The sequence below is a fragment of the Scardinius erythrophthalmus genome (genome assembly GCF_964197995.2).
Source record: "Scardinius erythrophthalmus genome assembly, chromosome: 5".
Taxonomy (NCBI): Eukaryota; Metazoa; Chordata; class Actinopteri; order Cypriniformes; family Leuciscidae; genus Scardinius; species Scardinius erythrophthalmus.
In genome coordinates this window covers 54,700,756-54,716,277 of record NC_138225.1, presented here as the reverse complement: position 1 = coordinate 54,716,277, position 15,522 = coordinate 54,700,756, and the positions used below count along the sequence as shown (strand labels likewise).

The 15,522-nt window shown below is 40.8% G+C and overlaps 3 protein-coding genes across 3 annotated transcripts; 2 read left to right on the top strand and 1 right to left on the bottom strand.

Moving 5' to 3' along the window:
• The first annotated feature begins 1,684 nt into the window (after positions 1-1,684).
• Positions 1,685-3,282, top strand: LOC308691623 (uncharacterized protein). Its single transcript, XM_081367028.1, has 2 exons — positions 1,685-2,248; positions 2,500-3,282. Exon 2 carries the CDS (start codon positions 2,515-2,517, stop codon positions 3,169-3,171), a length of 657 nt encoding a protein of 218 aa, XP_081223154.1. The 5' UTR covers positions 1,685-2,248; positions 2,500-2,514; the 3' UTR covers positions 3,172-3,282.
• A 2,585-nt stretch (positions 3,283-5,867) lies between these two features.
• LOC308691624 (uncharacterized protein) lies at positions 5,868-10,092 on the top strand. The gene is made up of 2 exons (XM_081367029.1): positions 5,868-6,059; positions 9,059-10,092. Exon 2 carries the CDS (start codon positions 9,074-9,076, stop codon positions 9,728-9,730), a length of 657 nt encoding a protein of 218 aa, XP_081223155.1. The 5' UTR covers positions 5,868-6,059; positions 9,059-9,073; the 3' UTR covers positions 9,731-10,092.
• Positions 10,093-13,385: 3,293 nt separating this feature from the next.
• LOC308690406 (proteinase-activated receptor 3-like) lies at positions 13,386-14,866 on the bottom strand (the record flags this gene model as incomplete). Its single annotated transcript, XM_081364807.1, has 2 exons — positions 13,386-14,337; positions 14,769-14,866. The coding sequence occupies 2 exons, from the start codon at positions 14,864-14,866 to the stop codon at positions 13,386-13,388; spliced, it is 1,050 nt and encodes a 349-aa protein (XP_081220933.1).
• Positions 14,867-15,522: the final 656 nt, after the last annotated feature.

Sequence of the window (15,522 nt, the reverse complement as noted above, 5' to 3'; positions counted from 1 at the left end):
GGCTAATGTAGGCTAAACACTACACATCGGCCGGGCTGCGATCAGACAGGCAGACGGGTCATATAAACTCCTAAAAGTCGTTTAAAAATTACCCTGAAAAACAGTGCATTGCTGTGCTGTTGGTACACACGTACATAGCACATTTGGCACAAATTAGCTTATCTTATGTGGCATTTTATCAGTGAGACTTCTCTGCAGTTCTCCTCGAAATTGAATGAGGGTGCGCTAAACCGGAAGTTGGTTTACAACGGAAGTACTGGACAGAAGTAAAAGTGGGCGGGGCGGAATAAGGTGAATACCCATAGATATCATATAAAGGCTAGATGTCTCGTCCGCGCTGCTGGCCAATGGAGGTCGACGTCCGCACACGGCGGCCATCTTACGACAGGGTGCTCGCTCACTCGTAACATGGTGCATGTACTTTTAAATAACCATAACTTGCTCAATTTTCTACCGATTTTCAAACGGTTAGGTTTGTTATAAACGTCAGAGATGTAGCTATGAAACTGCATACATATGAAAAATTATACAAATGGACTTCCATATGAAAGAATTATAGCCACGGTAATGACGTTTGTAAGAAACCAAACCGTTAGTAAATCCGTCAAGATTTCACCGAGATAAGAGGATTTGTGTGCATGCTGATCACTCACCTTAATTCACAGAGCCCTGTGGTAAGATGGCCGCCGGTGATGCCGGAAGTGACTCCGCCTTAAGACATCTAGCCTTTATATGATATCTATGGCTATACCCCTCAAAATCCACTTTTCTCAGGATATAATGTTTTGTCTAGTAATCTGAATGTTGTATTCGAAAGGAGATGCAAAGAAATTACACATTGCTGGGTGTTAGATTTTTTAGAGTCACTTATTTGCTATAAAAAGTCTTTTAAAATGTCAATGACGTCATACACACCGTACGACCAGAGATAGGCTACTGCTTTACGGCAATCCTTCAGTCACTCTGGTGCTTTCACGCTCTGCACTTTCTTTTCTCTCAAGGCATCGATAGCACAGCTGACACAGGGAAACACACGTGCTAGAAGAGTTTTTGTTTTGTTATTTTAAAAGACCACGCCGAAAATACACACACACACACGATTCCATCAAGCGGTATCTCTGGTCGTAATCAGTCCTTCACTGACCAATCAGCGTTCATTAGCAGAATGCTAGCGTGTTATGGGCAACAACAACTCAACCTGTAAGTAATCGAAAGGACATAAGTACTCGTTCATTCAACTTTCGACCTATAACCCATGTTGAACTTGCAAAACCTACAATCAAATCTGAGATTTCTCAACAGCAATCGGGTGAAAGACACATTTAGCCGTCTAGCCCCATAGACTCCCATTCATCTGCACACATGGGTGATCGCCCCCAGTGGAGCTCTGGTGGAACTACAACCAACATTCGGTACAATAGGACTTAATAGGGAGTGGCCAGGCTCTCCGTAGACGGGCTCTGAACTAGCGCACCTCAACGTCATCGTTCTCAGCCACTCCCTCTGTTCACTCATTGGACCGCCAAAAAATTGGCTGGAGAAAACCCAAGAATATACAGTACCACAAATCCAGACGGAGTGGTTAAGGAAAATGAAAATGAGCGGAAGTACGCTGGAGGGCAGAGCCAGGCTACACTTCACCTGCATTCACTCTACTAAAAGGGGATTTTAACTTCGATGCCATAGAATAATCATTCCCCCAGACATTATTACTTCTACCTGCAAAGACAATTAAATAACAGTCCAATTCCATGTGAAATATAGGCTTGTCAGGTTTGGGACAGAGTCTGTAGAAATGGTTTCTTGAAAAATAACAACTTATGTGAGATGAATATCTGCTATAAGAAGCATGAAATTCACGTGTAATTGAACACTAACTGAGAATTAATGAGTCACAGAGTTACCAAATGAAGAGGAGAGGAATCCATAGCAGAACCTCTTTTACTAAACACAAAACAGTGAAGTGAATCTACACTGGAGAACACATTGTGCAACGCAAGACAAAGAACTGAATAAACTGAGTGCTATATACACAGGCAAACAAAGGGAGCTAAATGAAACACAGGTGAACTTAATTAGTGACTAACAGACTATCATGGTTAACTTGTAGCTCCTAAAAGAGCAGCCAAAAGTGCAAAGGAACATTCTCTCAACCCCAGTTCAGGACTGCACACGGATTGAGGGTTGTAGTGTTTCTGTGACTGCAATATTCAGGCTCCACGCGGCTTGAGGACTTTTCAGCTATACGGTAACGTACCTTTGCTGTTTTAGGCTTGTTCTTTTTTTTCCATTCTTGCAAAACTGACTTGATTTAGTACAACTAAAAAAGTAGTTAGTTTAAGCAAAAGTATAAATATTGTTTTTTTATTTAACTTGTCCTTGTGAAAAAGTACACTTTAGCATGCTTCCATTCTCAAAGCTTTGACCTTTTATTCTGTCAAAAATATTACATTTTCAAACCAAACGGCATGTTTTCACTGAATCCACTCTTCATTGTAGGCTTTAAAGATCAACATGGAGAAAATCATGCTAATATTTCCTGTGATATTGCTGGTGCTGCATATACAAGGAGGAGAGTTCTCCAAAAGTCCAGTGTGTTCTCTTGCCGACGCTCCGCAGCCAGAAGCCGTGGAGTTCGACAACACAATCTATGCCACTTGTGAAGTAACTCCCAGCCCCAATTTGCCACGTAACCAGCCAAAGATCTTTGGGCAAATCCTCTTCAAGCAGGTCTTCCCCAATGGAGATTTAGAAGTGAAAATCAACCTCCGTGGTTTGCCTGCCACCGATCGCCAAGAGCGCGCCATGCACATCCATCAGTATGGAGACCTCAGTCAAGGCAGCATCACTGTTGGTCCTCATTATAATCCACACGGCGTTGACCACCCTCATCATCCTGGAGACCTGGGCAACTTTGCTTCCGAGCAAGGAGTTATAAGGCAGTTCCTGAAGCTTCCAGACGCCAAGCTCTTTGGGCCTTATTCCATTCTGGGACGTGCGGTGGTGGTTCATGAGAAGGAGGATGATCTGGGAATGGGTCCAGATGAGGAGAGTAAGCGCAGTGGGAATGCTGGACAGAGAATTGCTTGCGGTGTGATCGGTATTACTACTCCAAGTCTGTGGCAGAAGACTGAAGTGCTCCCCAAGAAAAGATGTAGAGGAAGGAAATGAGTCAAAGATGAGGGAGTCGGATATGGTGGAAGGGCAGATTCAAATAGGAAATAATGATTTTCCTTGTGTGTTCTTTGTATGTGTCCATTAAAGTATATTTCATAACCTGAACATTCCCATGTTTTTTTCTTGGTCTTTTCAGAGGCTTTTTGGCTATTGTTTCCAATAGTAAATGCACCCTTAAAAATAAATGTAGGGTGAATGCAGGTAAAGTGGGCCGTTTAGTTTGTTTTACTGTGCTCAGTGGGTTCACACTTTAAGAGCATGACAATGGCCTTTAATTAAAGCTGCACTATTTCTTTAAATGCTAAAATGGTTTTGGTTGATGACACTAGAGGGTGTGTCTACATCTCAAGGGAGGACACCCTTATTGGTAAAGGTACAAAACCCTCTAACATAAGATTTTATTTTCTAATTATAAGGTTTCTCACTCATATTGTGACTGTTCCTGGTTTGTTACTAAAGTTAACGGGAATCAAATGCAAAGAATCGAATGTGTTGGTTTTCTTGTAAGGAGTTTATATATTGCTGGCCCACTTTGGCTGAATGTCTTAAGTGGGCCAGTAGGATTTATGTAAAGTGGGTGACCTTAAGTAATTATTTTCAGATTCATTAAATAAATTGAGCAAAATGTAGATTCAGAATGTAACGCTTTAAAATATAGACACAATTTAAGTTCATTTAAAGTGTTTAGAGAAAACGGACACAAATGTTTTACAATATGTTTACGATTTTAAATGTTCATCTTACTGATTTTGTGTTCGCAATACTTGTTGCATATGATGTGCAACCATATATATTTGCACGTTTATGAAAATAGCATATGCAAAAATATTTTTCTTATAAATTTGAACATGGATCTGTTTTTTAAAAATGTATATGAAATAATATATTGAGTGAGTCTGGGAAATTATATCTCCACTATCATATTAATTGAATATTAATTATTCAATAGGGTTTACTTCTACGTATATATATATACACACACACACACACATAAACTATTTTGTGTTCAATCTCTACACACATAATTCACATTTGTATATATTTTTATACGCCAGGCTACTGCTCACACACCGTGGATCAAACGTAGGTGTTTTTGTTAATCCTGTCATCCCAGCATTTCTCCCCTTGGGTTTTAGGTTTCGGGAAGGCAAAAAATTCCACCCCCCTGTCCAAACTTTTAGGATACCCGGTGTCAGATTTGCACAATCCATACGCACAACTCTTCAGCAAGTTTCCCTCGCTCGAAAGCTTGCCAGACCTCCCGCGCCTAGTTACAGTTGCTAAGCCACGATTGGCCTGTGGCGGTTTTGGGGCGTGGCTTAGCGAAGGGTCAATTCCATAGGTGTGTTCGACATCGGCTGCGGCTGGATGCACCCGATCGGCGAGAGTAGCCGCGTGCAGGCGGGAGGAGCTGCAAACGGAGACGTGAAGTCGGAAACTTTCTGATTCCTGTAGTGACCGCTCACGTGGTGTTTGCATACTTTACCACAGCTGAAGTGAAATAAATGCAATATTTGCCTAATAATGCACAGATGTATCAGAGACATTTTCATTCAATATTTTATGTAGCCTACTGCTTCATACAGCGTCTGTTTAAACAAGAATAAAGTTCAACATAAGCTACTATCAATGAAGTGTCTACGTTTTTTATTTATCAGTTTTAATTTGATAAACATGACACAATATAACATCGCAACTACATGACAAGAGTGTTTACTGTTATAAAAAAACTGATTTGTGAGCTTTAGAGGAACTAAAGGTGTTCGAATAAACACGAAACACATGTGATCGTTGTCATGCGGTGAATCCGGCCAATAGTGGAACAGCTGTGTCGTCATCAGCCCTCCTGCAGCCGCTCTTGAGAAGCTGCGCTGGCTGAGTTCTCCGGCTACTCTCGAATCGCTCTCGCGGTACTTTGATGGCATACGTCACAGTCACGTGGCGTCGGCGCCGCATCAAGTCGGACAAAATTTCTAACCGGCATGCACTGCTTCAAGTCAGCCGCCGATCGGTCTGCGCAGAGCTGCATGAAGTCGAACAAGCCTAAAGTGAAATATAGACCTTCTGTTGCACCGCCCCTTTTCAGCGCTGCGCTCGTTGTCTTTTGACTTCCGGTCTGTATTTTCACAGCGATTTTGCGTTTATTAATGAACAGCTCGTTTTAAAATCTTCGCGGTCGACTGACATTTGTTAAGACATCTACTTTAAACATTACAATCCTCATGATAACTTTCGTTAACTTTACATTAAGTGAATCCTCTTCAAAAGCTAATTACTCCTGGACAGCAATGCCATAGATATATACAGAGCAACCGCAAAAACAGAATTTAAAAGACAATATTCTAAAGATGACGGCGCCCTGGTTTCTCTGGCGCATAAAGTCTATAGGCTTGTCAGGTTTGGGACAGAGTCTGTAGAAATGGTTTCTTGAAAAATAACAACTTATGTGAGATGAATATCTGCTATAAGAAGTGATGTCAAGCATGAAATTCACGTGTAATTGAACACTAACTGAGAATTAATGAGTCACAGAGTTACCAAATGAAGAGAAGAGGAATCCATAGCAGAACCTCTTTTACTAAACACAAAACAGTGAAGTGAATCTACACTGGAGAACACATTGTGCAACGCAAGACAAAGAACTGAATAAACTGAGTGCTATATACACAGGCAAACAAAGGGAGCTAAATGAAACACAGGTGAACTTAATTAGTGACTAACAGACTATCATGGTTAACTTGTAGCTCCTAAAAGAGCAGCCAAAAGTGCAAAGGAACATTCTCTCAACCCCAGTTCAGGACTGCACACGGATTGAGCGTTGTAGTGTTTCTGTGACTGCAATATTCAGGCTCCACGCGGCTTGAGGTCTTTTCAGCTATACGGTAACGTACCTTTGCTGTTTTAGGCTTGTTCTTTTTTTCTCCATTCTTGCAAAACTGACTTGATTTAGTACAACTAAAAAAGTTAGTTTAAGCAAAAGTATAGATGTTGTCTTTTATTTTACCTGTCCTTGTGAAAAGTACACTTTAGCATGTTTTAAAAAAAAGTGCATATTATTGAAAATAAACATAAAAATATTCTCAAGTGCAAGAATGTAATATTTTCAGACTTAATTGCATGTTTATGCATATTTTAAATGTATATATTAAACAGTCCTTTGTTTGATTGAAATAAACCTTTATTTGTAATTCATTTCATAATTACTTTGAAATATGGTTAAAGTGCACTGCTGAATGTACTGATATTTACTGTGCAGTTATGGTCAACTAAAATATATTTTAACATAATTTCTATTTAAACTTATGTAATGCATTTAAAAATATAAACGCAGTGAAACATGAAGTTGCAATTTTGTACACTTAAGGAAATATTAACTTTTATATTTAAAATTGAATAACATGTATACAACAGATCAATTTGAGTGTACTTCTTTAAAGCACAACAAAAATATTTTTAAAATATAATGTAGCCATCTTTAAAGCAAAACTCTTAGTTTGACATTACTTTTTTAAAAAGTGTACATGTACTTAATGTCACTCCTGCCAGCAGAAGCGATGATGGCCACCAGAGGGCACTTCTCCCTAGACCTTTAAATTTCCATAAACCTTTGCCTGGACTCATTTTAGTGTGATTACATCCACCTGTCTGTCATTGGATTGTTAATGTTTGTGTGTGTATAAGCTCTCTGGTGGCTATCATCATAGATATCATATAAAGGCTAGATGTCTTAAAGGTCCCATGACATGCTACTTTTTGTAGGCTTTAATATAGGCCTTAGTGGTCCCTAGTACTGTATCTGAAATCTCTTTTCAAAAATTCAGCCTCGGTGCAGAATTATAGCCACTACAAGCCAGTCCCAGAATGAGCTTCCTTCCAACAGGCCGTTTCGGTGTCTGTAGCTTTAAATACTAATGAGGAGGAGAAAGGCGGCGCAAGGTGGAGGGTGGGTGTGGCCTTGACCATCTTGCGCAACGGTACCGAGGCGTGCATGTTTACGTTGGATATAGCAATGGCACGAGGACACGCAGTCATTCAAGCATTTCAGTTTGACCCAGAATCTGACCCGGATGGAGAAGCAACAACTCAGCGGTTCCAGCAGGACATTTCCGAATGGTTAGTTTAAAATATTATGTCTGGATAGGGTACTTTATTCGGATGGTTTACAGTTATTATCATGTAGCTAACGCTAACCTACTGTTGCCTTTTCATGAGAGATCTGTAACATCTGTAATTTATCTTATTACAATTACATCATCAAGCTCTGCGATCTTGAAATGCGGATATCGCGCGCGCCGTATAACCAACAGGAAAACGGTTATCCAAATAACAAAGAAGTGTACAACACTCGCGTTACAGTGTGTGTATTCACACGCATAAACTGCATAGCTAATGTGACAGCCACATTCTAAGTGTAACAATCTAGGTAACCATAAACTGTAAAGCAACACACTTATATATCATTAGTTGACTTACTTGTCCGAGGTGTGTAGCTGAGCCAAAGAGAGTGATCCAGACTTTAGTTTCAGACGTTCAGCAAGCCCAGCTCTGTATTAACCCTTCGGTGTTCATTTGTAACGTTACATCCAATTATTGAGCAATTGTTATGCTTCGCTCGCTCAAAAGCCATGATATCTCTCGTGGACAAACTAAAATCGCGCGCGTTCCTACTTCCTTCCTAGCTCATTTTCTCATGGGCGGAAAATATTCTCTGGGCGGGCAAAGCAGAGACAGGGGAGGTAACATTCCTCCTTATGACGTCACAAGGAGGAGATTCAAGATCAGCGCGATTGAGCTTCCATTTTCTCAAAGGCAGAGAAAGATAGCAAAAGCTCGATTTACATCGATTGAAATTTCTAGACACTTGGGGACCATATACAGGCTAGGGGAACTCATATTAATGTTAAAAAACCTCAGAAAGTGAAAATTTCATGTCATGGGACCTTTAAGGCGGAGTCACTTCCGGCATCACCGGCGGCCATCTTACCACAGGGCTCTGTGAATTAAGGTGAGTGATCACCATGCACACAAATCCTCTTATCTTGGTGAAATCTTGACGGATTTACAAACGGTTTGGTTTCTTACAAACGTCATTACCGTGGCTATAATTCTTTCATATGGAAGTCCATTTGTATAATTTTTCATATGTATGCAGTTTCATAGCTACATCTCTGACGTTTATAACAAACCAAACCGTTTGAAAATCGGTAGAAAATTGAGCAAGTTATGGTTATTTAAAAGTACATGCACCATGTTACGAGTGAGCGAGCACCCTGTCGTAAGATGGCCGCCGTGTGCGGACGTCGACCTCCATTGGCCAGCAGCGCGGACGAGACACCTAGCCTTTATATGATATCTATGGCTATCATAGGCACTTTGGCTGGCAGGTGTGACGCTTATGAAAGTGTACGGTGTGTAGACTTAAGTGGCTTTTTATAATTCATCAGTGTTATTATCTGCAAGTGGACCTACAGGTTTATTATTATTATTATTATTATTATTATTATTATTATTATTATTATTATTATTTATTATTGTACTTCCAAGATACTACAGGTACACATCCAATACCAATAAGCGCATTTTTTTTTTTTCACAAGGGTACATAGCAATTGAAAAATTATACAGTTGTCCAGACAGCAACATAGTGTCGGCTCACATCTGGTACACATGGATTGCACACGGCCCAGATGTGGGCCGGATCTGGGCCGACACTATGTTGCTGTCTGGGTTCTTGTATGGTTTTCCATTGCAAACTAATTTTGTTGTGCTATTTTTACCTAATGCAACTTACATTCTCAAAGCTTTGACCTTTTATTCTGTCAAAAATATTACATTTTCAAACCAAACGGCATGTTTTCACTGAATCCACTCTTCATTGTAGGCTTTAAAGATCGACATGGAGAAAATCATGCTAATATTCCCTGTGATATTGCTGGTGCTGCATATACAAGGAGGAGAGTTCTCCAAAAGTCCAGTGTGTTCTCTTGCCGACGCTCCGCAGCCAGAAGCCGTGGAGTTCGACAACACAATCTATGCCACTTGTGAAGTAACTCCCAGCCCCAATTTGCCACGTAACCAGCCAAAGATCTTTGGGCAAATCCTCTTCAAGCAGGTCTTCCCCAATGGAGATTTAGAAGTGAAAATCAACCTCCGTGGTTTGCCTGCCACCGATCGTCAAGAGCGTGCCATGCACATCCATCAGTATGGAGACCTCAGTCAAGGCAGCATCACTGTTGGTCCTCATTATAATCCACACGGCGTTGACCACCCTCATCATCCTGGAGACCTGGGCAACTTTGCTTCCGAGCAAGGAGTTATAAGGCAGTTCCTGAAGCTTCCAGACGCCAAGCTCTTTGGGCCTTATTCCATTCTGGGACGTGCGGTGGTGGTTCATGAGAAGGAGGATGATCTGGGAATGGGTCCAGATGAGGAGAGTAAGCGCAGTGGGAATGCTGGACAGAGAATTGCTTGCGGTGTGATCGGTATTACTACTCCAAGTCTGTGGCAGAAGACTGAAGTGCTCCCCAAGAAAAGATGTAGAGGAAGGAAATGAGTCAAAGATGAGGGAGTCGGATATGGTGGAAGGGCAGATTCAAATGGGATAATTATGATTTTCCTTGTGTGTTCTTTGTATGTGTCCTACATTAAAGTATATTTCATAACCTGAACATTCCCATTTTTTTTTTTCTTGGTCTTTTCAGAGGCTTTTTGGCCATAGTTTCAAATAGTAAATTTGAGAAAACAGACACAAATGTTTTACAATATGGTTACGATTTTAAATGTTCATCTTACTGAATTTGTGTTAGCAGTACTTGTTGCATGTGATGTGCAACCATATATTTGCGCATTTATGAAAATAGCATATATGCAAAAATATTTTTCTTATAAATTTGAACATGGATGTGTTTTTTTTTTAAACATATATGAAATAATATATTGAGTGAGTCTGGGAAATTGTATATATCTCCATTTATCATATTAACTGAATATTAATTATTCAATAGGGTTTTATTTATACTACAGGATAGGCCATTTATATGGATACACCGTAATAACATGGGAATGGTTGGTGATATTAAAGTCCTGTTTGTGGCACATTAGTATATGTGAGGGGGCAAACTCCTCAAGATGGGTGGTGACCATGGTGGCCATTTAGAAGTCGGCCATCTTGGATACAACTTTTTTTTCAATAGGAAGAGGGCCATGTGACACATCAAACTTATTGGTAATGTCACAAGAAAAACAATGGTGTGCTTGGTTTCAACATAACTTTATTCGTTCATGAGTTATTTACAAGTTTCTGACCACTTATAAAATGTGTTCAATGTGCTGCCCATTGTGTTGGATTGCCAATGCAACCCTGTTCTCCCACTCTTCACACACTGAATGGCCCCCAAGGTCTCCCGATCTGACCCCCTTAGACTTTTATCTTTGGGGTCATCTGAAGGCAATTGTCTATGGTGTGAAGATACGAGATGTGCAGCACCTGAAACTACGGATACTGGATGCCTGTGCTGGCATTTCTCCTGCGGTGTTGCTATCAGTGTGTCAGCCATTTTGACGGAATACTTCAGCGCACTACATACATGAGAATGCGGATTATAACATGTTTTATGGCTGCGAATTGATTAAAATAATGAAAAATGTTCAGTGTATTAATTATCTTGAGCCTGCTGAAATGTTCCTATAAATATATTTTCTTTCCAACTGTGCAATCTTAATAAAAAATAGGCTAAATATATTTATCCACTAAACTGCAGCAGTCCTATGCTCGTCTTCCCATTAACAGTTTTTTTTTCTCTTTCTGACATTTTATACCGGTTGGGCTTACATTTTTTAATTAAATTGACTATAAAAAAAGATTGCTTGTGTGTTGGTGTTTATTCCAGTCTTTTAAAATAGTTGAATGAATGAATGCTCGCTAGGTGCCTGTAACGATGTTAAATAGGCTAACGTTAGGCTATTTAATGTAGGCTACACAGGGTAGAGGAGAACGAGTCAACTTAGAATATTATAGCATTTTGGCCATAAACATGTAAATAGTGAAAATATTGACATTGAAAAATGACACAGAACGATTAAAATTGAATATTTAAATATTTAATCCAAATAAATAAATGTTCGTGGTTCGCACTGATGTTATTCATTTGTTCTCACACACTTCAGCAGCGTCGCCGTCACTGGTTTAGACGAACACTGACCACTATCTAGCGCAGCGGCTGTCAGCTGGGCAACTCTTCACGTCATGTCATCTCAAAAAGACATATACAAGAGTAAGATAAAGGAATTAGGAATCATAGATCCTTATGAAGCACCACAAGTTCTTTTTACAGGCATTAAATGTGTAGAAAAACTTCCTGACATTGAGTTCGGTGACATTTACAGCTACCATATATATATATATACATACATATATATATATACATATATATGTATATATACATAGGACTTCGCATTATGTGTGCGGTGTTTGTATAGTTGAACTGTGTGTTATTGGCAAATGTAAAGTCCCTTTCACACCAAAATTGAAATGAATAAAAGCCTTAGGCTGAAGCAAATGCAAATTTACGCCTGTTAGATTAGAGAGCGCAGTGAAATAAAAACCCTTTCAGCTAAGGAGAAAGTTCAACACTCTTAGTTCAGCAATAAAAATAAAATTAAAAATGAAACAAATGTGATGTTTTTCTAAAGTAATTTTTCTTAATAGTATGGTTGAAGTGGGTCATCGAGGTCAGCAGCAAATACATTGCTTACATTTGTGTAATTTAAATATTGCATTATATTTACTTTGAATAATACTGGTGAGATGAGTAAGTGCCTGCTCACATTTCTTCTAAAACTAATGTGTTACTTTACTAGCTACTTGAAAAAAGTAATCTGATTATGTATTGCGTTGTAATGTGTTACGCCCAACACTGTTGTGCAATGTTGTGAAATATACACTTATTTAAAACTGGCATCTTGTCTCACACAATGTATGCAAGCAGCAAGTTAATATAGAATTACAGACTTAAATAAATGAAGAGCTCATGAGGCTGATGTGACACATATATGCAAATAAATATGCTCATAGCAACATGTTTCAATGCACATAATAGGCACACATCAGCAGCTTGTTTTCATGTAAATTCATCACATAGCACCTCACTAGAGGTGGACAGTAACAAAGTACATTTACTTGAGTACTGTACTTAAGTACACTTTTTGAGTATCTGTTATTTTTTCTGGAAACTTTTTACTTTAACTTCACTACATTTTAAAGACAAATATCATACTTTTTACTCCAGTACAGTTCTGTCAAGGTTCTTGAGTAGAAAGTAGTAACGTCAGTCAGGGGAGGATTTTGGTTGGAAATGAAAGTCCGGTTGAACCCATCAGATTGACGTCAGAACCCGACATCGGTTTGACATTAAACAGACGTTGGATTTTGGTTGGAAAGAAAGTCGGGTTGACGCCAGAAACCGATTGATGTTGGTTTCTGACGTCAACCCGATTTTCATTTTCAACCACAATACGTCTGTCCAACCTTGGAGATTAATGTCAATCTGGCATTGGATTCTGACATCAACCTGATTTTCATTTTCAACGTTGGGTTTGGTCTTCTAAATGCAAATTTTGTCATTGTTTTGGAGCACACTAGCTTATAGATAACAGTAAAGCTATCTTTAGGGCACTATTTGAGGGAACAGCCATTTGGGTGTCCATTGTGGACGTTATTGAGTGCACTTATTCAATCTAACATTCAATCCCACTACTGGAACTGTGTTCTAGAAATAAATCTGATATTTATTTGAGGGTAGCTAGGCAGGCATAGATTCAGAGGCATAGGTATTGTAAGTATTACATAAAACAATGTAACAATAATAAAACAATGCATTGACATTTTCTTTTCTTACTTTTGATACTTAAGTACTTTTAAAAACAAGTACTTCTGTACTTTTACTCAAGTAAAAATCGGTCTTTACAACATTTACTTGTAACGGAGTAATATTTGACCAGTAGTATATGTACTTTCACTCAAAGTAAGGAAGTTTGTCCATCTCTGTACCTCACAACCAACAAGCTGAAGCATAAAACAGCTGCACAAAGAGTCTAATGGCTGTTATTTAATAATGTTACACATTGTTTTCCATACACAGAACGCACAGACCTGCATTATTACAGTAGTTCAGTGCATCTGATCAGTGAGATACTCCAATAACAGTAACTCAATGGCTGATGGTGAACACAGGATCATCTGCAGATTCTGTGTTTTTCGAGTAGCACGACGGGACATTGTGAAGCTTCTCCTGCACCAGATACAGAACCGGCTGGATGCTGCAACTCACGTTCATGAAGCCAAAGGCGATGTAGTGGATATAACAGTGGAAGACCTCTGAGGAGAAATACTCTTCAAATGGGAAGAGAGCCACCGGCGGGAAGTAGTTGAACACAATGATGGCCAAGATGATGATGACCGTTTTAAAGGCCTTTTTCTTGACGGGATGCCTCTCGTCTCCGCCTGGAGCCGACTGTCTCAGGGCCCAGAGAATAGAGATGTTACAAAACAGCATGAACGCAAACACCACCACAATCATGACGGTGAAGGCTTTCTCAAAGTGAGGGATGTTTCCTGCACACTTTGCTGAGGCGTAGACTAAGATGACGAGCCACACGGTGCCGGCGCACACCGAGCGATGTCGCTTGTCTTTGAGTTTGGTGAAGGTGATGGGATGGCAGACGGCCATGTATCGGTCCAGACAGATGCAGGACAGAAAGAGCGGCGACGAGTCTTTGACACCGTAGAAGAAGCGCAGGACGTACCAGGTGCTGCTGGAGGTCAGATACACAATGTTGGCCAGTTCCAGCGGAGGAATGAGGCAGAAGAAAGTGTCCAGCACGGCCAGTTGGACGATGAAGATGTCTGAGGTGGATGAGTCTCCCTTATTCTTACGGATGAGCCACAGAACCATGATGTTGGCCGGGATGCCCAGGAACATGTTGATGAACTGCAGCACCAGGTAGAAGATGATGACGGTGGGCATGTGTGCACATTTAGCGTAGATGGTCTGCTCGACCGGAGAGGCGTTCAGCGGCCGGAGACTGACGAGCAGAGAGGAGTTGATGTCTCTGAACAGCTCTGTGATTTCCATCGTCCTCTCTTTGTGCTCGGACCAACCCCTGAAACACACAAACAGTGATCAAATGTACAATCATACTCTTGCTTTGTGCTTTTCTGCTCCTCGTTCAAACGGCACTGAAACAGCTTTGACTTTCCCAGACAGCAACATAGTGTCGGCCCAGATCCGGCCCACATCTGGGCCGTGTGGAATCCATGTGTACCGGATGTGGGCCGGATCTGGGCCGACACTACACCATTTTTCCAAAAGTTTTAGGACACCTGCCTTTACATGCACATGAACTTTAATGACATCCCATTCTTAATCTGTAGGGTTTAATATGGAGTTTGCCCACCTTTTGCAGCTATAACAGCTTAAACTCTTCTGGGAAGGCTTTCCACAAGGTTTAGGGGTGTGTTTATGGGAATTTTTTACCATTCTTCTAGAAGCGCATTTGTGAGGTCAGGCACTGATGTTAGACGAGAAGCTCACAGTCTCCGCTCTAACTCATCTCTAAGCTGCTCTATCGGGTTGAGGTCAGGACTCTGTGCAGGCCAGTCCAGTTCCTCCACACAGATTTCCTCATCCATGTGTCTTTATGCTTTGTGCACCGGTGCACAGTCATGTTGGAACAGGAACATCCCCAAACTGTTCCCACAAAGTTGGGAGCATGAAATTGTCCAAAATGTCTTGGTATACTGAAGCATTAAGAGTTCCTTTCACTCGAACTAAGGGGCCAACCCCTGAAAAACAACCCCACACCATAATCCTCCCTCCACCAAACTTTACACTTGGCACAGTGCAGTCCGGCAAGACCGTTCTCCTGGCAACCACCAAACCCAGACTCGTCCATCAGATTGTCAGACAGAGAAGTGTGATTCGTCACTCCAGAGAACACGTCTCCATTGCTCTAGATTCCAGTGCGTCCCACGCTTTACACCACTGCATCCCAAGCTTCACACCACTGCATCCCACGCTTTACACCACTGTATCCCACGCTATACACCACTGCATCCCACGCTTTACACCACTGCATCCCACGCTTTACACCACTGCATCCCACGCTTTACACCACTGCATCCCCCGCTTTACACCACTGCACCCCACGCTTTACACCATTGCACCCCATGCTTTACACCACTGCACCCCACGCTTTACACCACTGCATCCCAAGCTTTACACCACTGCACCCCACGCTTTACACCACTGCACCCCACGCTTTACACCATTGCACCCCATGCTTTAC